Source organism: Microtus ochrogaster, unplaced genomic scaffold (genome assembly GCF_000317375.1).
Source record: "Microtus ochrogaster isolate Prairie Vole_2 unplaced genomic scaffold, MicOch1.0 UNK62, whole genome shotgun sequence".
Lineage (NCBI taxonomy): Eukaryota > Metazoa > Chordata > Mammalia > Rodentia > Cricetidae > Microtus > Microtus ochrogaster.
In genome coordinates, this window is record NW_004949160.1 from 460045 (window position 1) to 485083 (window position 25039).

At 49.2% G+C, this 25039-nt stretch overlaps 1 protein-coding gene across 14 annotated transcripts in view; it reads left to right on the forward strand.

Annotated features, from left to right (window-relative positions):
- Dysf (dysferlin) overlaps nucleotides 1–25039 on the forward strand; it is a 205258-nt gene that overhangs the window by 42660 nt on the left and 137559 nt on the right. For 8 of the 14 annotated variants that reach the window (XM_026777385.1, XM_026777389.1, XM_026777387.1 and 5 more), the window contains exons 4-11: nucleotides 12523–12628; nucleotides 16285–16399; nucleotides 17874–18085; nucleotides 19500–19628; nucleotides 20010–20072; nucleotides 20645–20695; nucleotides 23244–23274; nucleotides 23900–24015. In XM_026777385.1, coding sequence (XP_026633186.1) covers nucleotides 12523–12628; nucleotides 16285–16399; nucleotides 17874–18085; nucleotides 19500–19628; nucleotides 20010–20072; nucleotides 20645–20695; nucleotides 23244–23274; nucleotides 23900–24015 — 823 coding nt within the window. Of the gene's footprint in view, nucleotides 1–12522; nucleotides 12629–16284; nucleotides 16400–17474; nucleotides 17568–17873; nucleotides 18086–19499; nucleotides 19629–20009; nucleotides 20073–20644; nucleotides 20696–23243; nucleotides 23275–23899; nucleotides 24016–25039 lie in introns of all 14 variants that reach the window. The other 6 variants (XM_005369820.3, XM_026777383.1, XM_005369824.3 and 3 more) reach the window with 1 other exon arrangement.

Below are 25039 nucleotides of genomic sequence, written 5' to 3' on the forward strand. Positions count from 1 at the left end.
CCCCGCCGCTCATATTACTACACACACACACACACACACACACACACACACACCCATACAGTACACCTGCTCACGCACACAGCCATACAGTACACCTGCTCACGCACACACCCATACAGTACACCTGCACACACACACCCACACCCATACAGTACACCTGCACACACACACCCACACACACACCCATACAGTATACCTGCTCACACACACACATACAGTAACCTGCTCACACACACACCCCCATACAGTATACCTGCTCACACACACACACACACACACACACACACACACACACACACCCATACAGTACACCTGCTCACGCACACACCCATACAGTACACCTGCTCACGCACACACACACCCATACAGCACACCGGCGTACAAAGCTAACACCCTGGTGCATGTGTTGTCCTGGACTTTACTTTTTGTCACTTTCCATGTCAGTGTGTCCCTGGCAGCTTGTCACGTTCAGTTCTCAGTCGTCACATGTGATTTGTCTTACCTCGCCACATCAGTGATAGAGCTCATCCATGCCTTTCATTTGGAAACATGCTGCTATACACTCCACATTTGTCTCTGTGCCTTTACTGACTGGAGTTTAGACTCCTCCTAATTTTTTGTTTTTAGTGCTTTTACAGTGAGCAGTTTTATTCCGATGTTTTTATATTTCAGATTTTTTTTTTATTTTAAGCATTGGTCCCTAGAAGTGAGGTTATTGATTAAAGAGAATAGGCATATAAAATGTTTGGAGGGGCTGGGGAACTGTGTGCCGTGCCAGCATGAGGACCTGAGCCTGACACCTCGAACCCAGATAAAAAGTCAGATGCGGTGGCGTGCACTTGCAGTCCTAGCCTTGGGGAGGTGGACACAGGTGGAGAGATCTCTGGGCCCTGGTGGCCACCCGGCCTCACCTACTCAGGCAGATTTCAGGCCAATGAGAGATTCTGTCACAAAAGCAAGGTGGAAGCTCCTGAGAAATGACACCTGAAATTTTCCTCTGTTCTCCAAATGCATGGTCATATGGGTGCAACAATGTGTGGTCATATAGATGCAACAATGCATGGTCATATAGGTGCAACAGTGCATGGTCATATAGGTTTGCCAATGTATGGTCATATAGGTGCACTAATGCATGGTCATATAGGTTTGCTGATGTATGGTCATATAGGTGCACCAGTGCGTGGTCATATAGGTGTACCAGTGCGTGGTCATATAGGTGTGCCAATGCATGGTCATATGGGTGTGCCAGTGCATGTCATATAGATGCAACAATGCGTGGTCATATAGGTGTGCCTTTATGTGTACACACAAGTGCAGCCTCCCCCCAACACACAGACACGCACACACAAATGTACGCTTGCACAAAAGAAGCTTGGAGATGCTTCCGATTTGCTTTCCAAAAATAACCAGGCATGTCCACCTGCAGTATAGAAAAGGTGTGTGCTCATCTTTTTACTTTTAGTGTGACAGCCAAGAGGAGATATTTTGTAGCTTGTGCTTTTTTGATTTACAGTTAAAAATTTTTTCATAAGGTTAGTGCCCCTCTGTGTTTATTCTTCTGTGAATTTAAGCTGTTTGTTTATTTTTGAGTCAGAGTGTAGCTATGTAGCCCAGGCTGGTCTCAAATTCATGATCCTCCTGCCTCACCTGAGTGCTGGGATTACAGACCACCACACCTGAATTTTTTTGGGGAGGAGGGACAGGGTTTCTTTGTAGCTTTGGAGCCTGTCCTGGAACTCGCTCTGTAGACCAGGCTGGCCTCGAACTCACAGAGATCCTCCTGTCTCTGCCTCCTGAGTGCCACCACCACCCGGCTCACACCTGGATATTTTATTTATTTAGACAACATCCTACTTGTAGCCCAGGCTGGCCTTGAACTCAGTCATCCTCTCCCTCAGAAGTGGTGAAATAATGAAGTGATTTTCTACACAAGGTTTTAGTTTCTATGACCTTCTTTCATGACTTCATTCTAACTCCGTACATTTGGGGTCCCATTAGCAATCCATTCTGAGCATGGAGAACCTTTCCTAGGGCATCCTCTCTCAGATGGGCACTCACGAGGGTGTTTTGGAAGGCAGAGCTTCAGGTACTGTTGTAGAGTGGGGAACAGCAGGTACAGTAAGATCAACCTTTATTTTGCACACTGTTTACTGGACGATTTAGGAGGCTGCTTGGGGTCCAAATACTTAGAGTTCGTCATCCCATTGTTCCATACAGGCTCAAAAGTGCCGGGCACACCCTCATTTTCAAGGATTTTAAAAACTATATTTTGCCCTGGATTCTGTCCAGGACATCCTTGGATTGCAGGATAATCTTTCTTTTGTCTTTCTCTGGGCTGGAAGCTATTTAGAGTTACCCCTGGACTACCTCTAGGGAGTTGGCTCCCGGAAGGAAGGCTGCCTGAGGCCAGGAGGGTTCAGGAACTAGGGAAGGTCCTGCCATCTCTTACTTCCTGTCTTTCCCTGCCAGGCATGCACAGCTGAGGGTCCAGGAGGCAGTGAGTGTGTGCACCCCAGGATGGACAGGGGATCTGAGTCACGATGAGAGGATGCGACCCAGTTGCTGGAAGTTGAATTGTGATATATATATATTATAATGTGACACATCATTTTAGTTTTAAAGATGAGAAACTGACCCATAGTGACCCTTCTTGAATATTAAAAATATAGTTTTGCGATTATGAGAAAATAACAGGAGTTAGTACAGAGATGACCCACATGTCCTTTTCTCAGAAACATACTGCTGTGTACACCTTCTGTTAATCCTGATTTTCTCTTCATCTCCCCTTCCTCCCGCCTTTTCCTTCCTCTCATTTGTATGTAGGTAAGTCATAAGTATTACAGTCGTCTGGCCCCAAATACTCCAGAGCAGATTTCTTAAGACTGGGGCCATTTCTTTTCATAGCTGTGACACCATATTAGCATCTGCATATGTTGCATGAATGGCCTCGATGGGTGGAATCTATGGTCTACATCATCCTTTTAACTGATAGAGAGATGCTTCTCAGATCAGTACTCACCTCTCCCCCAGAGCCAGATCCAGTCTAGAGTCAGTCCCACATTGAATTTGGAGTCATTTTTCTTTAGCTTTCCAGTTTGTAGTTAGGTAGGTAGTTTGTTTGTTTTAGTTTTGTTTGTTTGAATTTTTAGAGAGTCTCATTTAGCCCAGGCTGGCCTCCAACTTTCAGTGAAGCTGGGGATGACCTTGAGATCCCAATCCTCTCTTGGATTCTGGGTGTGGGCCATCAAGATCTTCTATCTTAGCCTTCTTCATCTTTTATGGCAATTTATTTAAAAACTTACATGTTTTGTGGGCAGTAGTGGTCCACATCTTTAAACCCAGCACTTGGGAGGTAGAGGCAGATCTCTGTGAGTTTGAGGCCAGCCTGCTCTACAGAGTGAGTTCCAGGACAGGCTCCAAAGCTACATAGAGAATCTCTGTCTCAAAAAAAAAACTACACACACACACACACACACACACACACACACACACGCTGAGAGTCAAACTCAGGTCCTCATGCTTGGAAAGCAGTCACTGTACCGACTGAGCCATCTTTCCAGCCCATCCTGTGTGAGCATTTGGTGTTCACTCTTTTTTCGTCTCCCTCCAGACGTCAGATCTAACAGGAGCCTCAAAGCCATTTGCTGAATGAAAATGGGCAGAGGCCAGGAAAAGGGCAAGTGGGGGTGTGTGGAGCACTCATCCAGCTAGCTGTGCCCAGGGCATGCCCCGTCTGAGGTGGAGAGCTTCCCTTACTGTCTATAGGGACTGTCTGCTCTGGGAGAGTCAGTGTCTCCAGGTCAGCAAGGCTCAGGATGTTAGGGCTTCAGGGACACAGGAAAGCATTGGACATGTGTGGTTTGCGTCTACAGTACCATCACCAGGGATGCTGAAGCAGGGGGATCATGTGTGTGTGTGTGTACTTGGGTGTTTGTCTGCATGTGTGTTTCTGCACCATACGTGAACCTGGTGTTCACAGAAGTTAGAAGACATTGGATACCCTGGGACTGGCATTACCGACAGTTGTGAGCCATGTTGTGTGTATAGGTGTGAGTGTGGAATTAAACCTGCTCTTTTTCCCCCCTTCTTTGGAAATCATCCAATGTTTTCTCAGGATAAGATCACAGCGTGCTGCTGAGGTGGTGTGCTTATCTTGGGGTCTCGGGACACGGGGTGTCTCTCTGGGCATGTGGGTCTCCATGGCCTAGCCGGGTGCTGATTTCCCACTGTGCATTGCTGTACACTCTTCCTCTTGGAGTTAGAGTCATGTTCTGGGACCGTGGGACTGTGCTGTTCATTAGAATATCTCCCTCCTTCTCTGTCTGCCTTCCCAGGATTCTGCAGACTGATCTCCAGCACCTCTTCCTCTCGTGTCCATCAGCCCTGAGGGAGCCATCTTTCCCAGGCTCTTGACGTCACAGTGAGGTGTCAGTTCTGAGCATCACACATTGCTCCTCTGAGCATGCCGGGCTTTGTCTACCCCGGCTTTTCCTGGAGCTCATCTTAGCTCTGGTCTTTTGATTCCTTGTTTTATCTTGACCATGGAGTACGTTCTGGAGGGAGGAAGAAGCCATTGCTTGGCTGGGCTGTTCTGTTGAAGTCTCCCACTGCTGGGCCACAGTCTCCCTGTGTTATGAGTATATGTGTAAGCCTGAGGTTAATTTGGGGTGCTATTCCTCAGGCATTTTCCACTTTGTTCTCTGAGACAGAGTCTTTCACTGACCCGGGCCTCTTCGTATTGGCTACACTGGCTGTCATCAAGCTCTACCTCTCCGGTGCTGACTGGGGAATCCCCTCGTGCTTGGTTGCTTCTGTGGATACTGAGAGTCAAACTCAGGTCCTCATGCTTGGCCAGCAGTCACTGTACCGACTGAGCCATCTTTCCAGCCCATCCTGTGTGAGCATTTGGTGTTCACCCTTTTTTCGTCTCCCTCCAGACGTCAGATCTAACAGGAGCCTCAAAGCCATTTGCTGATGAAAATGGGCAGAGGCCAGGAAAAGGGCAAGTGGGGGTGTGTGGAGCACTCATCCAGCTAGCTGTGCCCAGGGCATGCCCCGTCTGAGGTGGGGAGCTTCCCTTACTGTCTATAGGGACTGTCTGCTCTGGGAGAGTCAGTGTCTCCAGGTCAGCAAGGCTCAGGATGTTAGGGCTTCAGGGACACAGGAAAGCATTGGACATGCGTGGTTTGCGTCTACAGTACCATCACCAGGGATGCTGAAGCAGGGGGATCATGATTTCCAGGGCTGTTCGAGCTACACAGTAAGACCTTATCTCAAGTAAACAAAACAAAACAAAAATTGCCAGAAAACAGAAGCATGACGAATACAGCTTGGAACTAGATGTTTTGTATTTTTTTTTGTCTTGAGCTGAATTCAACCAAATTAATGAGCTATACTCCTTCCCATGATTGACACATTATAATTACATATGTTTGTGAGATCCAGCATGATATCCGGGCACACAGTACACTCGTACTATACTGGGGCGTTGAACAGTGTCCCCTCCTTATCATGCCTTTGTATTTGGGGCTCTAAGCCCCTCTTTTCTAGAGCCCTTACTGTGCTATGGACACTGGAGCTTATCATGTCCATTTGTGTTCAAGCTCCTGATCTCCAGCCTGCCGCTGTCCCCTCCTCCCCCATTGCTCCACTAGTAAGCACTCTTATCTTATACATTCCAATTGTAACAGGGTCTCACGTAGCCCAGACTGGACTCAAAAATCATGTAGTCAAGGATGACCTTGAACTCCTAATCCCCCTGCTTCTACCTCCCAAGAGATGGAACTATGGGTCTGTGCCACCATATCTGGGTATTTGGTCCTGAGAACAAACCAAGGGCTTCTAGCATGTTAGCAAAGCACTTTTCCCTCTGAGCCTCTCCGCAGCCCCATAGTCAACTTCAAAAATGACCTTACATGTACAAATATTTTGCCTGCATGTGTGTATGTACACTACATGTGTACAAAGCCATTAGGGACAAGAAGAGGGTGCCAGAGCCCCTGAAAGTGGAGCTATGGGACAGTTGTTAACCGCCATGTGGTTACTAGGAGCTGAACCCAGGTCCTTTGCAAAAGCAGCCAGTGTTATTAACTATTGAGCCATCTCTCTAGCCTCATGCAGTTAACTCTTTGAGCACCCACATATGAGAGAGAATATGAAAAATTGGTCTGAATCTGTTTCAAGTAATGTAGTACTCCCCAGGTGTATCTGTTTTGCTGACATCATACGATATTCGCATTTATGGTTGAGTAACATTTCATTAACACAGCCTGATAGTCCAGAATGTATGTACATATGTGTATATTCACATTTAATTATCCCTTTGCCTATAGATGGGCATCTAGGTGGACCCTATGCTTAGCTGTTGTAAACAAGTATGTGCAAGCGGTACATACAAGATGGTTTCATATGATGGTATTCTGTGGGGATGTGACCCTGGAGAGGTGATAATGGGGTCTTGTGGCATATCTGCTTAGTTACTCTCTAAGAGAGAGAGAGTGAGTCCAAGTTCCCTCTTTTCTTATACAGTAGGGCGCATGTTCAAGCTCTTTTATGGGCTTTGTTTTTGCCCTTGACCATGGGTCTTAGAGAAGAATTTGTAGCACAGATGTGCTGTGTTTACACACAGCTGAGTGGTTGCTGAGTTGCTTTTGTGCTTTGTTCTTACAAACAACGATGTTTAAAAACTCAATGTTTTTAAACAAAATTGTTTCCATTTTTTCCTATCTCATTAGCATAAACTTAGGCTTCTCCCCCTCCCCCCCTCCGGGTCCTGCCTTCATACATACTGCTCAAACCTCAGGTTTGGAAGATCCCACTTGGCACCTCTCTGACAGGGCGTGGGCATTCATGGATAAATTAGGGAACCAGCTCTTTCTCCTTGAGGGGAAATGTGTTTTCTGCCAGCCCTCAACTGCTCTCCCTCCACTATGCCCCTTCCTGCCTTCTCTTTGTTTGGGGTGACTTTGTCTCTTTTAGCCTCTGCACTTCTGCTCCCACATTCCAGTGGTTCTGAAACAACAGAGCTAGGAGAAATGACCAGAGGAAGAAGTTGGAAGGGCCTTGGTGTTTAGGCAGGGCCAGGCCTGCTGGGCTGCTTCTGACCTATCAGGATCTGCACATTCCCAGCTGGCTCCCACAGCTCTGGCCCTGGGCAGGGTTCCAGGTCCCTTCTTGCCTCACTAGACTTTTGATGCCACCTATGAGATCGTTAGTTGGTGCCAACTGAGCCTTGCTCAGTAGAGACCTAGGCCTAGAGCCCATACTTCAGTGTTTATCTTCTGATAGTACAGACAGAGTTTGTGGCCCAAGACTGAGGATCTTTGAGTAAAGTCACAGGGGAAGGGAATTGGGGAGGGGCTTCAATGCCTTCTTTCCTTTGTAGACCTGAATGAATGAATCCATGGCTTTAACCCTGGCCTGTGATGGAGCCTCATACTGCTCCCATCAACCCCAATAAGTTTCCACCCATATGAGAGGCTCTGCCTCCCTGACTCTTCCACACTTGTCCCAGAGCCTGACCCCTGGATCTTTGGACAGGCAACCTCCAGGCCTTCTTCCTTGGGATATAGAACTACCTGGTACCTGGTGGGGACTGGCCCTAGAGCCTATGGAGGCATCAAAGACACATTTGATGGCCCCAAAAGAGGTATCGAGGAGGAAATAACAGTCATTCTTAGGCAGCTCTGGGGGGCTGCCGGAAGGGCTAGGGCTGGTAGAGGAGGAGCCGGCACTTCCTTCTGCATTTCCTGCTATTGTTCCCCAGCCCACTTCCGGGAATTCTCCCTGCTGTCTGGGAGGGCTTTGCCAGCAAGCCAGGCTCAGGTGGTCCACCTTTACTCTGGGCCTCTAGCCAGGGCTCCTAAGAACCACACTGAACTGTCTGGTTCACTAGACTGCTTTCTGCTCTGCTGTTGGGCCTATTCTTCCTGTCACCAAGGCAAGACGTCTCAACTGTAGACACTGCACATGTGGAGAGTTCCTGGGCTGTTTGCTCGTCCACCTACTTGATCAAGTCACCCTGTCTGCTGCCCAGGATTTTTGTAAGGGACATAGTGACTCTGGTTTCTTATGTCTCAGGGACTTCTGGATTCTGAGGACACTTCAGTCACCACACTGGGGACAAGTGCTACTCCCATGATTGTCCTTAGAATACACCTTCCAGGAGCCCTGCTTACAGTACAGAACTTCCTGCAGGCACCAGGGAACAGAGAAGCCCACATTCTAGAAAGTCTGACCTTCACGGGGCTTTAGAAACCTGGATGCTTCTCTCTCACTCTTTCTTTAAAGAAATAAATGTCAAGTCAGGTGTAGTAGCACACATCTTTAATCATGGCACTTGGTAGGGAGGGGCAGGCAGATCTCTGTAAGTTTGAGGCCAGCCTGGTCTACAGAGTAAATTCTATGACAACCAGTGCTACATGGCGAGACTATGTTTCAAAACAGTGAGACTGTTTCAAAAAACCAAAATAAATGAAGAAATGTAAGAGAAGGGCTGGGGGGATGGCTCAGTGGTAAAAGCACTTGCTGTTTAAGTGTAAGGACCTGAGTTCAAATCCTCAGAAGGTGTGTAAAAGCTGGATGCTTATTTTGAACATCTGTGATCCCAACACTCCTACAGGGAGATGGGAGGGAGAGGCAGGCAGGAGAATTCCCAGGAGCTTGAAGGGTACTTGGTCTGAAGAATGGAATGGAAAAATAGTGGAGAGAGAGAGAGACCTGTCTCAAATGAGGTGGGAGTGAGGACCAACAATACAGCTGTCTTCTGAATGCAACACACATGCACACGTTCACACACGTGCGTATAGACACAAACAGGCACACACCAACACACACACACCCACACACGCAAACACCTCCAATAAAGACCCACATACATACACTTGTGCACACACACACACCTTGTTTATTGTCTTTCTAGCAAGGGAAACCGTAAGGTGGCTGAGAGCATGTCTGCCCTATGAGGGTGCAAATGCATGTATTTTATTGACAGGGGGTTTAAAAATTATTTATTTATGTAAGTTTATAAGTTACTTATTTATAATTAATTGATTAATTTCAGTGTATATGTGGGGAGGATGCGCATGCCCATGTGTAATCTATGTGTGGAGCCTGGAAGGCAATCGTGACTGTCATTCTCAGGGGAACACTGACCACCTCCTGTGAGATGGGATCTCTCACTGGCTGGCAGCTGGCCTGTGAGCCCCGGGGTCTTTCTGGTCCCCACTTCCCAACCCTGAGATCAAAGCCTGTGCTGCCACACTTGGCATTTTTACATGGTTCTGAAGACCAGACATGGTCCTTATACTTGCAAGGCACTCTGATGGTTGAGCTACCCATTGCTCATCCCTGATTTATTTCTCTGTATGTTAAGATACGTGTGCACCCTCATAGGGCAGAGATGCTCTCAGTCACTGCACAGTTTCCTTTGCTAGAAAGACAATAAACAAGGTGTGTGAGTGCGTGTGTGTGCAAGTGTGTGTGTGTTTGTGTGCGGGTCTTTAAATCTATCATTTAAAATAATTTTATCTATCTGCCTATCTATCTATCTATCTATCTATCTATCTATCTATCTATCTATCTATCTATCTATCTATCTATCTATCTACTTCATTTTGAGACAAGTTCTCATTGTATAGCCCTGACTTGGAACTCCCTATGTAGGCCAGCCTGGCTTCAAACTCATAGAGACTCATTTGCCTCTGCTTTCCCAGTACTGGGTCCAAAAGCATGCATCATGATGCCACTGTATTTTAGCAAACCTCAAATGCACAGTCTAGTGCAACTCTCACACCCATCCATCTTTGGGTCCTTTCCTTCTGCCGAACAGAAAGCCAGAACCCCTTCCTTTCCTTCCCCCCAGCTCCTGGCAACCATAGCTCTGTTGTGTGTGTGTGTGTGTGTGTGTGTGTGTGTGTGTGTGTGAATTGGCTGGGATACTGGGATCAAATGGCATCTGTCCTTCTGTGTCTTCAACACTATTCTTTTTATTATTACTTTTGGACAGTAGTAAGCCTAGTAGCCTCATGCATGTAAGGCAAATACTCAACTACGGAGCTACAGCTACAGCTCTTCCAAGACTAGTCCCAAGAGAAGGGCCGGAAATTCTTTCATATTGAATAATATGTCACCTACCTGCCTTGGTTGCTCCTATCTTTTATTTTTGTTTATTTATTTATTTAAGACTTAGTTTTATTTTATGTGTATATACATTTTGCTTGCATGAATGTTTGTGTACCACTTGCATGTGTGGACCCTTGTGGCCAGAAGAGGGCATTGTGTCACCTGGAGCTGCAGTAACAGCTGTAAACCTCCAAATGGGTTCTTGGGATCAAACTCAGGTCCTCTGGAAGAGTAACCAGAGCTCTTAACCACTGAGCCATCTCCAGCTCCCTCCCCCTTCAAAGACAATGTCCTGCATATCCTAGGCAGGTCTCAAAATCATTATCTAATGGAGGGTAACCGTAAACTCCTGGCCCTCCTGTCTCCACACCCTGTTGCTGGGATTATAGACACAAACAACCATGCCTGGTTTATGAGGTCCTGGGGACGGAACCCAGGGCTTCGTGCATGCCAGGCAAGCACTCTCCCAACTGACTTACCTCTGGGCCCCTCTCATCTTCTAATGCTTGAGGATTTGCTGCTTGAACATGCTGTGCAGATCTCTGGAGTCAGAAGCAGGGTTGGAGATGGGATTTATGTCTGTGCTTAATGTTCCCATAGCACCCCCCCCCCCGATTCTGACCAGCAGCATTCTCAGCAGGGTCCCTATTTCTCCACATCCCCTCCTTCCCTCTCTCCCTCCTTCTTTATAATAGCCGTTTGCATTCGTTAATTTTATTGTTGCTATAACAAAATGCCTGAAAAAATAACTGACAGATGGAAGGGTTTGTTTTGGGTCCTGGCTTGAAGGTGTAGTCTACCATGGCAAGAGGTCATGTGCAGGAGCTTGAGATGGCGGGGGTCACATGGCACCCACAGTTAGGGAGCAGGGAGAGATGCATGCTGGTGCTCAGCTCACCTTTTCCTTATGCAGCAGGACTCCAATCCATAGCATGGAACCACCTACATGTCAAGTGGGTCCTCCCATCCCAATTAACCCAGGCTAGAAACTCCCTCACAGATGTGCGCAGAGGTTTGTCTCCTGAGTGATTCTAGATGCTGTCAAGTTGGCAATCAACATTAACCACTGCAAGTCCATGCCTGTCAACCCGGCACCTACACATATTCCTTTTAATCCAGAACCTTCTAACTCTTGTCCCTATAGGCTCTTGGACTTCTCATAATGCAAACGCACTCAGCCCAACTTCAGAAGTCCCCATACTTTTTAATACCATCCTTGTGGAGACGAGGTGGTGCCTCACGAGCATAGAGTTTCAAAGCTCAGCTCATTAGGTCAAGATTACAAGTTTCATTCCATGGGTCCATGTAAATCCATATGCAGACACCATTGTTACAGAGACCAGGCAAAGGATGGTCTCAGATACTGGGCTAGCTTTCTTCATTAGGGGAAATAGCTAAAAAAGAAAAAGTGATGATGAACGTGTCCCCGTAGCTGTCCCCTAGGACTGATGAGGGTTTGTACCCACAGCCTGGTTCCCAGGGAGCAAGCAGAGGCTGCAGCAGACTCCAGTGACAGGTTTTAGGTGACACAAGCCACTTGCTGCCACTTCAGAGGCACAGAATGAATGGTGTGGGACTTACCCCTCTGTACTCCTTGAAGCCTTCCTTGCCCATCCTGCCAGTGGCCCACTCTTTCTCAAGAGCCCATCCCTTAGTCTCTTCCCTCAGTGAGAAGTGTGGTCTCAAGTGTGTGTGCTGTATAACTGGTGAAGGGGTCTGTCTCCGAGATCCAGAGTTGTTCTTCTCCCTGCGTCAGAGACAGGGAGTTTCCTTGCATCCAATTCGTAACTGATGCTGTGTTTCCTGGGAAACTCATGCAGACAGTCTGTGTGCTGTGGGAGCAGCAAAGGTGTGAAGATAGGTAACTGCCCCTCTGTCTTCTAGTGATGCTGGCCTGGTTGAGGTCTGATGGTGGGACTGGGGGTGTGGCTGAGTTGAGAGAGTGCACACAGGAAGCCATGAGCTTGATCTCCGGCACTGGATAAACACGGTGTGGTGGGGGCATCTGTAATCCTAGCACTTGGGAGATAAAAAGGGAAGGAAAGACAGTAAAGAACATTCTCAGCTACATAGTGAATTTGAGGTCTGCCTGGGCTACATGAGATCCTGTCTTTAAGTAAGTAAACAAATGGTCTGTCTAATGGGAAGATGCCCCTACAGGCAGCAGCAGCATGGCTAGGCTGAGGCTGGAAAGAGGAGGTCAAAGTGAGCTTGGGGGAAGGCAAGTCTCTCTGATCTCTCTTTTTACCTGAGAGTTTTCTTCAAGAGTCTGGTCTCCCTAAGATGGTACCATGGGTGCAAGGGAAGCCCTAGGTAGATGGGCTGTAACTGGGTGGGGGGTGGTAGAAGAGCCAGGAACGTTAGGTTGGTTTACACCATTTGCCTTCTTTGTCTTTTCAGGTTCCTGGGGGAAGCCAAGATCCCACTCCAGGAGGTCCTTGCCACTCCCAGCCTGTCTGCCAGCTTCAACGCACCTCTGCTGGACACCAAGCAGCAACCCACAGGGGTAAATGCCTGCACTCCTCTGTCCATAGCCAGCTTCTGTTTGAGGCCCGCTGGGCCCCTGCCTGTACCTCATGGCAGGGGCCAGCTCCTGAGAGTTAAGCCTGGCTCTCCTTGGCTATAGCTTAGGGTGCCTGAAGGGACTCATGGTTGAGATCTGTAGGTCTCAGTGAAGCCTGCCACACCCCAACTTGGCTATGTCTGAGTCTGGTCCATTTGGTCACCTCCTGTTCTGTGTTTCAGTCAGCCTTGACTGGCTCCATAGTCTGTCTGGCAGACTGCCCTTCCTCATTGCCAACCCTCTTCTCCAGATGGGAAACCTCTGAGTCATCTGGGTCACAGGTCACCAGGGGAGGGAGACAGACACCTGGGGCCAGTCAGGACCCCTTCCTTTCCTTCTCTTGTCTTCCTAACCCCTCCCCTGGCTTTCCCATGCTCTCCTAGTCCACACAGCCCATTCCCAGGGTTCCTTGCTGGCCTCCTGTTATTTTTAGTGGTCTAAATATACCCCACAGGGTTCTTTCTTCCTGGTCACTAGAATTCTGGGTCTGCCTACATGCCAGGACACACAGATGCACTGCTGATTGGGATATACTTCTTCCCAGTGAAGCCCGTGTGGCTGTGGGCTCAAAGACATGCTATATGTGTGTGGAGGGAGGGAGGCAGGGCATTGGCTGGTTGGGAGAGTCAAGGAGGCATTTGTTTGGGCTGGGTTGAATGGGACCACACTGGGTCCTCACTGGGAAAAGAGAGCAGCTGGGGTCCCAGTGAGCAGGTGTGCAAACGGGGCTAACACCCACGGTTCATCTTAAGACTCTTTGAGAGGAGCCTCTGTATTCCAGAACTTGCTCCGGAGACAAAGTGCCATCCTGCCCCAGATCATGTCACTCCTTGTAGAGTTCCATCTTGCCTTGGATAGTGCGCAATGATTCTCTTTTGCTACAATGCAATGTTTTCTGAGACACCTCCTGAGTCACCTCTTGCCTCCCCTTTGAGCTCTCTGGTCAGCTAGCACTTTAGTCTAGGAGGCCTTGAGAGGCTTTTACAACTAGCTCTTCTGGGACCCTGAGGAGATTCCTAGCTGACTCTGCTGCCCAGAGCACCAGAGAAGCTGAGATGCCAAGTTCTCTGTGATAATCAGCCCTCGTAGTCAGGGATCTGTTTGGTGCTTTGCTGTTATTCTTGGGTCAGAGCTGCCTCCTCCCCACAGCCTTCTGGTGGACCCAAGGTCCATCCCCAGAACCCACATTAAGTAAGATAGGAATGATGTGCTTGTCATCCTAGCTCTGGGGCATACTGACTAGCTAGCCTAGCCTAATGGTGAACCCTAGGCCAAGAAGAGACCTTATCTCAAGAAACAAGATTGATGGATCCTGAGGCATGATACCCTAGGTTGACTTTGACCTACACACACACACACACACACACACACACACACACACACACACACACACACACACCCCACTACCATCACCACCAACAACAAAGAAGCTGGGTATGATGGTTTAAACCTGCAGTTCCAGCACTTGGGAGCCTAAGGCAGGAGGATTGCTGTGAATTTGAGGCCGGCCTGAAATATATAGTAAAATTAAGCCCAGCCCAGAATACAGAGCAACATACTGAGAGATTCTGTCAGAGAGCGGGAGAGAGAGAAGCTTCCGAGAGCAGTTCAAAGTACTCTGTGTCCTCTGTCACTTGGGTTGCGTCACCACCTCGTAGGCCAACATCCTGGACACCGGAGTGTATTGTTTGAGTTAAAGACCTTCTCCAGTGTAACTGTAGTATAGCTTTGACAGGGATGACAGCAATATTGATCTGGACTTTCTGGGCCATAGACCTCCTGGAATCTCATGAGTTGTGTATGCTGTATGTAGTTGTTCCTGTGCATCTGTGTGCACCAATGGAAGCCAGAAGTTGATGCTGAATCGTCCTTCTCCTTCACCCACCACCTGTTATTTTGAGGCAAGGTCTCTCACTGTACCTGAAGCCCATGGTTGTGGCTGGGCTTCAGGGATTTCCCTCTCTCCACCCCATCAGTGCTGTGGTTAGATCGGCATGCACCACCATACATAGTTTATGTGATGCTGGCTTTGTGCATGTTATTGGAACCTGAACCTGAGTTCTCTAGAAGAGCAGCAAGGGTTTTTAGCCACTGAGCCATCTCTGCAGTTTCTTCTTGTTCTTTTGATGTTTTTGTAATTTATTGAGAATTTCCTTTTTTCCCAAAACAAAAAGATGGTCAAGGCTTATCTTGTGCAGTTATCGCTCCAAAGAGCACAGCTTGGTTTTTGTTGAAGTAGAGGAAAGATAACCAGTTGTGAAGAATCCAGGTGCCCAGGTTCACTGAAGCCATTCTTCAGCCATAGGAGGGAGGACACTCGGGCCTAGGAGTCTGTTTCCCTCTAAGTCACCGGCGGACAATGTTAACACTCGATGCTCAAGTGGCGACACCTAGTGGTAGTTTTTAAACATGCAGGGCCAGTAACATCTGAGCCTTGAATGTGGGATTAAAAGGGTGCCAGTTGTGTCTGGGCTCTTTCCTCAGTGTTGTGACCCCGGCTGTTGCCTGTCCTGCTTTTATTAGTCTATCTTTCTGTCCCTGGCCCCCTCTCTGTAGGATGAAAACCTAATAACTGGGTACAATGGGAGCTGGAAGCTTCTCAACCTCAAGGCAGGGTTTGCCCTAGGAGTCTGGACGCTCTCCTCACAACTAATGTCTCCGTTATTATGACCAGTATTCCCTGCTGGAGTCTCTCAGATGAAGAGTATGTCAGTGAACATTTGTAAAGGATTTTCCAGACCTTGGAAATTGCTTGCTATCTAATACCAAGCAGTTAACTACTTGTTTAAAAGATGGAGGTGAAGGAACTGGAGAGATGGCTCTGTCGGTAAGAGCACTGTCTGCTCTTCCAGAGGACCTGGGTTTGACTCCCAGCATCCACATGGCTGCTCACAACTATCTGTAACTCCAAATCCCAGGGTACGGCGCCGCCTTCTGCCCTCTGTGGGCATTGAACACACACAGTGCACAGACATACGTGTAGGCAAAACCCCTGTACATAGAAAACAGACATGAATAAACCTTAGAAAGACAGGGGGAACTATATCCACATGGGAGGAATGAGAGAAGATGGACAGTTCTGTTCCATGATTTTCTGCCCACATGAAAGGTGCGACCATTGTCTCTCCCCTGGGTGAGGATGTGGCAGGGCACAGCTTCCGGGAGGGAGGGGGTAAGAGGATGAGTGGCGCCCGAGGGTGAGAGCAGCTGGAGCAGAGCAGAGCCAGCAGAAAGCTGGGAAACTTCTTCCCCGAACTAGACAAACCCTGTAGGACAAGTGGGATCCCTCCTCCTATTTCGGCCTCATGAGACTTGTTGCCCTGACAACCCCCCCTTTTTTTTTTTTACCAACAAGGAAACTGAGTTTTTGTGAGGTTACACAATGTGTTCCATGTCACACAGCTCCTGAATGGGGGAAGTTGACCCCAAATGATGTGCTCATAACCGACTGGCTTTGCTTGCAGGTTCCTGGGTGACTTTACTACAGCCTCCTGCAGCCCTGACCAACCACGGAGAGGGATGGGAGAGCTGGGAAAGATGGCAGAGGGAGGGTGTCGGTTCTCCTGCACACTTACCCATTGCTAACCCATCTCTTCTAGGCCTCCCTGGTCCTGCAGGTGTCCTACACGCCACCCCCAGGAGCTGTGCCCTTGTTCCCGCCACCTGCTTCTCTGGCACCCTCTCCAACACTGCCTGACATGGACATGGTGGCTGGTGAGGAGCCCACCTACCCCCTGATAGGCAGGGTCCCCAGAAAGATGGCCAACAGGTCTCCTCAATCCTGGGGTCAGGAGATGGCTAGTGTGGAGACAGAAGTGGTGGGTGGAAAAGAAGAGGCAGGAGACAGCTCCCTAACAAGGCTTAGGATGGAGACCCCTACTCCCCAAATCTCAGCCGCCTGGGAAGGGCGGGGTCTGGTCTGTGCTCTCCACTGCCCAGCTCTGGAGATGAGTGTGACCCGAGGCCTAATGCTCTCTGCCTGGCACCCAGCAGTGATAGACTCTAACGGAAGAGCTACTCTCCCCACCCCCACCCCATGAAATAGCCCTGAGCCAAAGTTAAGGGACATGAGTTTCCATCTTGCCTTTGACTCTGGGCAGCATGGCTGTGGGGGTGAATGTGAGGTGAGCAGACTGAGGGAGTGAGCTGGCTAGGTCCTGTGCCTGCCTCAAGCTTTCGCTAGGCTGTCGGTGAAGATGCAGGCGGAGGAGCCTGACCAGCCAATGGTGCCTGGATAGTTAGCCTGACAGGGCAGCCCAGGTTAGAAGCAGCTGAGAAGAGACAGTGAACGTTTGCTTAGGAGAAGGTTCTAGAGTTTATCTTCTGGTGAAATGGAGGAGGGGGCACAGAAGCAAGTTATCATAAAATCTTGAGCAGCCCTTGCCCTCCCTGGGTAACTCGGAACCTGTCTTGTTAGGTTTCTGTGGAGAGGGAAGCAGAGGGAAGTCTTGTTGGCTCAGCACTGCCCAGGCCTGGAGATCACTGGGTTGGGAATCTTGAACTGGCGAGCGCCAGCTGGGCTAGGCTCACGGACTGCTGAGGGCTGTTTCTGATTTGGGGGAGGGACGAGGCACAGAGATCCCAGATGCTCTGAGCTTGACCAATCAGAGGAGGTGCCCAGCTCTGCTTAGTTGGCAATGAGAAGGGCCAGCCAATTCTGAGCATGGTACCCATCCAGGCTGGGTGGGTGAGGATATCAGAGGTGAGGGTGGGGCTGCAGAAGATGGGCTTCTCTCATCCCAGCTCCTCCTGCCCCTCCCCACTTGGGCTATGCCCTGCTGCATGCCAGGTGGGGGACAGAGCCGGGCTGAAACTTGGTCCCTGCTCAGTGACAGCACCATGGACACAAGATACTCTGGGAAGAAGTGGCCGGCCCCCACGGGTGAGACACGGCCAGACCCTTCCATCTGTAACTATCTCTTCTGGCGAGGCCAGAAAGGCCTGTTCTCAGGGCTGAGGAGGGTGGGTCAGGGCCATCCTGTCTTCTTTCTGCTGACTAACTACTCTCTGTTTTCAAGGGGCCAGCGTGGCCGCTGTCCCTCTTTGACCTCATCCATCCTGGGGACGGGCGGGCAGGCTTAGGGAGTGGGGTCACGGCATGTATGCTCTTTGGTCCGTCCTCTGTTGGACTGAGGCCTCAGGGCAGGGCCAAAGAGACACCATGCTTATGAGGCACCTGTCCCCACAGACACAGGAGGGGAGGAAGACACTGAGGACCAGGGGCTGACTGGAGATGAAGCTGAGCCATTCCTGGATCAGAGCGGTGCTGTGGGCCCAGGGGGACCAACCACACCCAAGAAGCTACCTTCCCACCCTCCTCCCCACCATCCAGGGGGTAAAAGAAAAAGAAGCTCAGCCCCACCTAGAAAGCTGCTGTCGGACAAGCCACAGGACTTCCAGGTGACAGAGGGGCCCTCTGTGGCCCCTGCCTCCTCCTTTAGTCCATCAGCAGTTGCTAGCATCCTGGGCCTGGCTGGGTTGACTAGCCTTAGGATGTTGTGCTGGAGCCCCAGAGGCCTCCCACGAAGAAGCTAGGCTGCCCTGAATACTGGCAGCTGAATTGGGAGTTTGTGTTTTGGGGTCTCAGAGCATGTCTCTGCCCAGTCTCCAGGAGTTTGATGTACAAACAAAGGAACAATGAGTGAATGAGATTAGCCTAGCTCTGCATCTCCTTTGTTTGGGTCCCTGGCCTAGGGCTAGCTCCCTGCTCTCCATCCAGCAAGGGCAGGCATGAGTAGCTCCAGCAGCAGCAGCAGCAGCAGCAGCAGCAGCAGCAGCAGCAGCAGCAGCAGCGTCCTCTGAGCTTTTCCCAATATTAATGACATTTATTTATTTATTTATTTATTTATTTATTTATTTATTTATTTATTTATTTATTGTGTGTGTTGGGGTGGAGCGTACAAATGCCCCTGTGAGAAGCGTGGCGGTCAGAGGAAAGCTGGTGGGGGCTGGTTCTCTTCTTCCTTATGGATCCTGGGGTATGAACACAGACTATCAGACGTGGCAGCAAGTGCCTTTACCCACAGGGTCATCTCTCTAGCTTAGTATTTAAAAAATTAAAATTATATATTTAATCATATGTGTTATGTCCCTGGGTGTCTGCACATGTGTGTGCCACAGCATGTGTGGAGGCTGGAGGACAACTTTCTGCGCATCCTCTTCTACCATCTCCCTAGCCCTGTTTTGTTTTTGGAGACAGAATCCCATGTTGCTCAGGCCGACCTCTAACTACCGTGTGCCTGAGAATGACATTGACCCCTGGATCCTCCAGCTCTGCTTCCAAAGGGCTGGATTTAGGTCTGTGTGGCCATCAGGCCCAGCCAAGGTTCTCAGAGAAATAGACCTCTGTCCCCATTCAGAGCTGCTGAACCAGGTGCCTGAGTCTGAGGAGTTGTGAGGAAGAAAAATCATCCCAAGGTCGAGGCTAGCCTGTGCTACATACTGAGTACCAGACCAGTCTAGTCTCAGAGTAAGCTATTTAGGAAAACAATAACAATCGTAGGGTAGGTATTGATAGGGTCTCAGATGGGATCTGTCCTAAGGAAAGCAGGGATGGATCTGTCCTTGTCCCAGGAGATTTTATGTAGGCACCATGTTTGGAGCTGTCTCACAGTTCTTACGAGGAACTATGGGCTTTTCTAGATGCAAGGGGGAGGTTGGTAGAAAATGTGATTGGTTTTGTAGTGTTCTTTCTAGAAGCTTTTGGTAGTTCTCCCAAAAGTCATCAGAGAGCGGGTCCTGAGGTTTTTGACTCTTGGGGCCAGCAGGTGGCCTCCCTTCTTTCCTTTTGCTTATCCCTTCTCCTGACTTTCAGATCAGAGTCCAGGTGATAGAGGGGCGTCAGCTGCCTGGTGTGAACATCAAGCCTGTGGTCAAAGTCACAGCTGCTGGCCAGACCAAGCGGACTCGCATCCAGAAGGGAAACAGCCCACTCTTCAATGAGGTGAATGGCCCCAGGCATCAGGCAGAACAATGACAGCCCTTGAGAAGAGGGCCATTATCAAAAGAGCTGATACCAGGGCATGTGTCCAAGAGCATTCTCTTGTGGTGTCAACTTTGAATATGTGAGCCAAGACCAGTGTAAACTATCAGAGGACTTGGAGAGCCCTGCTCCCCACAATGCAAGCATCCTTGTCCTTGAAGTGCTACCCTCTGTGAGGTAGAGATGGGACAGCCAGGCTTATTAGGTCCCTAGACGTTGGCACTGGTCAGCTGAGCTCACTAGTCTCAACTCAGGCTTGAACCTTGGTGGGTGTCCACAGCCCCTCTGCTTAGCCTGAGGGTCAGAGATGCTGATTCTCCCGCTTCCATTCTGGACCAACAGACTCTTTTCTTCAACGTGTTTGACTCTCCCTCGGAGCTGTTTGATGAGCCCATCTTCATCACGGTAGGTCTCAGCCATCAAAGTAGTCTTCAGGGGTTGTGGGTATGTATGCATGATAGCACACAACGGTGTGATGTGATATTCACAGACGTGCCTGCCATTGTGCCTGTAAGCCTGTGTATGTGAGAGAGAGAGAGAGTATGTGTGTGTGTGTGTGGGGGGAAGCTTGACTCCTGGGTGATTGAGTGACTCCCAGAAGCTCTGCCAGTGTCAGATAAACACCCGTGTGCCTCAGGTTGGAGGCCTGGAGCGCCTGGCTTTTGGCTTGCTTTCTCTGTCCGTTCTGTGGTCTCAGATTCCTTCATGCCGCTGGGAAGGGTTGTGTGTTAGATGTGTGGGTCCACCTCTGCCGTGTGCTCATATGATTCTGCACAATGCTCCGTCATTTCCCTGTGCCTTTGTCCTTTGATTTGTGAGGTGGAGGTCATGTTAGTATCTACCCACAGGGTTCTGTGAGGTGAGACATTGCTGAGCTCCATTTCTGGGATGGAGATGGTTCCAGCTGCTGGCTGCTGTTGTCTGGGAGGGGCCTGGTCAGAGCCACTCTCTCACAGGAAGCTGTTCTTTCTTTGCAGGTGGTGGATTCACGCTCCCTTAGGACAGATGCCCTCCTTGGCGAGTTCCGGGTAATTGTTTTTTTATTTGGAAGCAGTCAGTTCTCACTTCCTGTACACGGCCAGGCTATGCTGGGAGAGTCTGGTTTCAACCCATCTCCCCCAAAACTCCAACTCAGGAAACCGTTCACCAAAGGTAGAGAAATAAAACATTTCATTTTAGGAAGAGTTCTTTTCTTATAGTTCAGGCAGGCCTCAAACTTATGGTGATTCTCCTGCCTCAACCTCCAGCAGGCTGGAAGTACAGGGGAGTGAGCAACCATGTGCAGCCTCCCTTTTATTATTAATTATGCATTTGCCAGGAGGGGATGTGTGTCATAGGCAATGTCTGGGACTGGAAAGACAGAGGAAATCAAGTGGGTGGAGTACACCTTCAATCACATTCCCGTAGTCAGGGAAGGGGCTGGAGAGCACCCCCACACCAGCATGACACCACCACCCCAGCATGGTATCCACCCCAGCATGGTACCCTCACCCCAGCCAGCACCCCCACCCCAGCATGGTACCTCCACACCAGCATAGCACCCCTACCCCAGTGTTGTACCCCCACCCCAGAATGGAACCCCCACCCCAGCGTGGCACCCCCACCCCAGTGTGGCACCCTTACCCCAGCATGGCATCCCCACTACAGGCAGAGTTTCTTTGTGTCTCAATAGCTGCTCCCAAATAATCACAATGAGGCTTAATATTAATTGTAAATGCTTGGCTAATAGCTCAGGCTTGTTACTAAATAACTCTTACATTTTAAATTAACTCCTATTTCTTACCTATGCCCTGCCACATATGCTCTGCTCTCAGTATGACAAGTTCATCCCCTTCTCTCCACATCTCCTCCCAATTCTGAAAGACCTTCCTCCTCTTCTTTGGGCTTTCTTTTTTCTGCAAGTCCTGCCTAGCTTCTACCTGTCCAGCTATTGGCTAGTCAGCTTCTTTATTAACCCAATCACAGTGACATATATTCACACAGTGTAAAAGAATATTCCACACCCTCATCCAGGCACAACACCCCCACCCTAGCACAGAGTCCTTTCTAGGCTCCTGTGGAAATTAGGGTGACCATCTGTGTGAGCTAGTTCTCTTTATTCAGAGTTTAAAAACAAAACTTTGTCCTTTGTGACAGGTTGTTTAACATCTTGGAGCTTGGTACCCTCAGAGGTCAGGCTCCCAGATGTCTCTGACCTTCCTTCATATTTTCCTTTGGAAGTGGAGCCTGGGTCCTTGAATGGTTTCCCACAGTTTCATGCTAACTTCCTTCCTGAAATGATACACTGCAAAGAGCTGGAGAAAGTACTTACACTCCCATTTTCCTGAGGTCAGCGTGTGACAGAGAGGGAGCAAACTCTACCCTTGTCTCCACCAGAGGGAATTAACACCCCCTTTTAAGTTCCCCTTTATCTCCGTACCCTGGAAGGGAAGCAGCCCAGTCCATACCCATGGCTATCTTGTGTGTCTTGGTTACTTTTTATTGCTGTGATAAGACACCATGACCAAATCAACTTATAAAAGAAAGCATTTGATTTGGGCTCACAGTTCCAGAGGGTTGTTCCATGATCATCACATCGAGGAGCATGGTGGCAGGCAGGCAGGCATGGCTGTGGAGCAGTAGCTGAGAACTTACATCTGATCTTCAAGCAGAAGCAGAGAGAGCGAATTGGGAACCACTTGGGCCTTTGAAACCTCAAATCGCACCTTCAGTGGCACACCTCCTCCAACAGAGCCACACCTCTAATCCTTCTCAAACAGTTCTACCAAGTGTGGACCAAGCATTCAAATATATGTGTCTGTGGGGATCATTTCACTCCCATCACCCTCTTGCACAATGCAGTTCTCTGCTCCCTGACCTCATCTTCCCCATGGGTCTAGAGTGGAGTTCTCATGGGCATCCAGGAGAAGGAGCCTGCCCTGGCCTGCGTACTTTTCTTGGTGGCCAGGAGTTGGACAATGGACAGTCCACCTCTAAGTTAGTGAGTCCTGGAAACCCCAGGGTGAATTTAACAGATCTTATAAACCAAAAATATTGGGGCTGGAGAGATGACTCAGGGGTTGAGAGCACTTGGTACACTTGAGGAGGACCTGGGTTTAGTTCCCAGCATCCACGTGGCAGTTCCTAACCATCCATAATGCCAGTTCCAGGGGTGCTGATGCCTTCTCTGAACTCCACAGGCACAAGGCGCATATGTGGTACACAGATATACATGCAAGCAAAACACTCGTACACTTATAATGAAAGTAAACAAATCTTAAAAAATACATTAAGTGGCATTATGTAGCTATCCATTCAGCTCTTGGATAGATTGCTTAGTCTGTTAAAGATTTATTTATTTTTATTTTATAGATACGGTGTTTTGCCTGCATATGGTCTGTGCTTTGTGCTTTGCTTGTATATATGTGTGTTCTGGTTTGCCTTTTTTTTTTTTAGCAGTTGAAGAATGGCATTTATTGGGGGTGAGGAAATATACATACAGCAGACACACAGAGAAAATGAAGCTCTGCCAAGTAGAGGAGGGGACTCAGGAAGTCAAAAAATCCTTTGTTTGATTATGCCCTTTCTCTATTTCAGATGGATGTGGGCACCGTGTACAGAGAACCCCGTGAGTTCCTATCCCCTTGGCCAAATCCTGACATCCTGGTCCTAGAGCTGCTCGGAGACACTCATTTGTGTGTGGGGGGACTCCCTTTTTCTTCCTGATGCTTTTGAACTTGGAGGGGAGGGTCTGCACTTGGAAGGGTAGGCAGGGATTTCTCTTCCATGAAAGCAAGTCCTCAGGAGCATCGTCACTGGGCTTCTTCAGGGGTGACTATCCCAGAAGGTTATGGCTAGGGTAGCAGCTAGAGCCTGGGCTCCCTCCAGAATCACTTTACGCTTTTCCTTGTTTGCCTGGTGATTTACCAAAGAAATGGGTGGGAAAGGCCCATGTTTGGCTTTTATTACCTCTTGTAGAAGTTCTCTTCTCTGACACACAAATGTCTAAAGTACTTTTTGATTCTTGATTAAAAAATGAGAATCTCTGAGACACTCATTGTCCCTATCAGTAGTCACGGATGGTGTCATGGTGTCTTTAGTACTCCAGGAAATCTGGCCCTGCTGAGGAGCCAGCGCATCCTGAGGAGAGCTCTTGGTTTCACACATGGGGTGTGAAGTCTGGTCCCTCTTCTGGTCAGGTCTTCTGTCTTGCCCTAAACATGGCAGACAGGACCTTCCTCTGTCTCCTGCAGGACATGCTTATCTCCGCAAGTGGCTGCTGCTCTCAGACCCAGATGACTTCTCTGCAGGGGCCAAAGGCTACCTCAAAGCCAGCCTGTGTGTGTTAGGGCCCGGAGACGAAGCTCCTGTGAGTACGCTCCTCACAATACCTGGTCCAACACCATACAGAACCCCGGGCTTGGTGTCTTCTTCTCTGAAAGGGGTGCATGGTGATCGTGAGAACCGCATAACCATAGAAAATATGAGTAATGAACAAACCACTCGAAACCCTGCTGCCCGGAGAGAGCCGTTATTAATTAGCTTCACACATCCTTCTCAAAGGGCGTGCGTGTCTAGTTTTCCTAGACAAAGGCCAAGTTGTTCTTTTAACGCTCAGTCGTGGCCCGATTCTCTGCCTGGGGAGATGTTGTGATCGTCTTGACCTGTCAGGAAGGCTGAAGTGAGAGGCGGTCTGAGTTAGCAAATGCCAGCATCTTGCATGCTCGTGAAGAGGCTCAGATCCTCATGGAGGACAAGTGAGGAGCTAATTGGACTTAAATGGAAAGGTTTGTTTGTTTGCTTGTTTGTTTTTGTTTTGGTGTTTCTGGGGATTGAACCCAGGGCCGTGCACGTGTTGAGGTGCGCTCTACCACTGAGCTACATCTCCCACCCTCCTTTTTCCTTTTATTTTGAGACGTGGTCTCACTAACTTGCTCAGATTGGCCTTAGTTTGCCTTGTAGCCCAGGCTTTGACCTTATGAGTCTTCTGCCTCAGGCTCCCTCACTAGCTGGGATGATGTGGCCACACTGCCTGGCCTTCCTTGCAAATGACACAATCCTGTAGTATGCGTAGAACACCATGTTCCTGTGAGGGCTGTGTGGTGAGACCATTGTTTTCAAAACTCTCAGTAGCTTTGCGGCCAGAGGAGGCATGCGGCTGTGCAGGAGCGTGGAGGTGGGTGGGACAGGAGCGGTGGCAGCAGCGAGAGGTGGAGAGGGTGAGAGGAGGGGCAGCTCAGCCTCTTCAATGTTGTTGGAGCAGGAGCTAGAATAACGGGCTAGTCTGGAAACACTCATAGAATCAGAGGTAACAGAGAAGTACACCCCACATTAAGAAGAGGAGCCATGGGCCATCCCTCTCTCTCCCTCCACTGTCAATGGGCTTGTGTGCC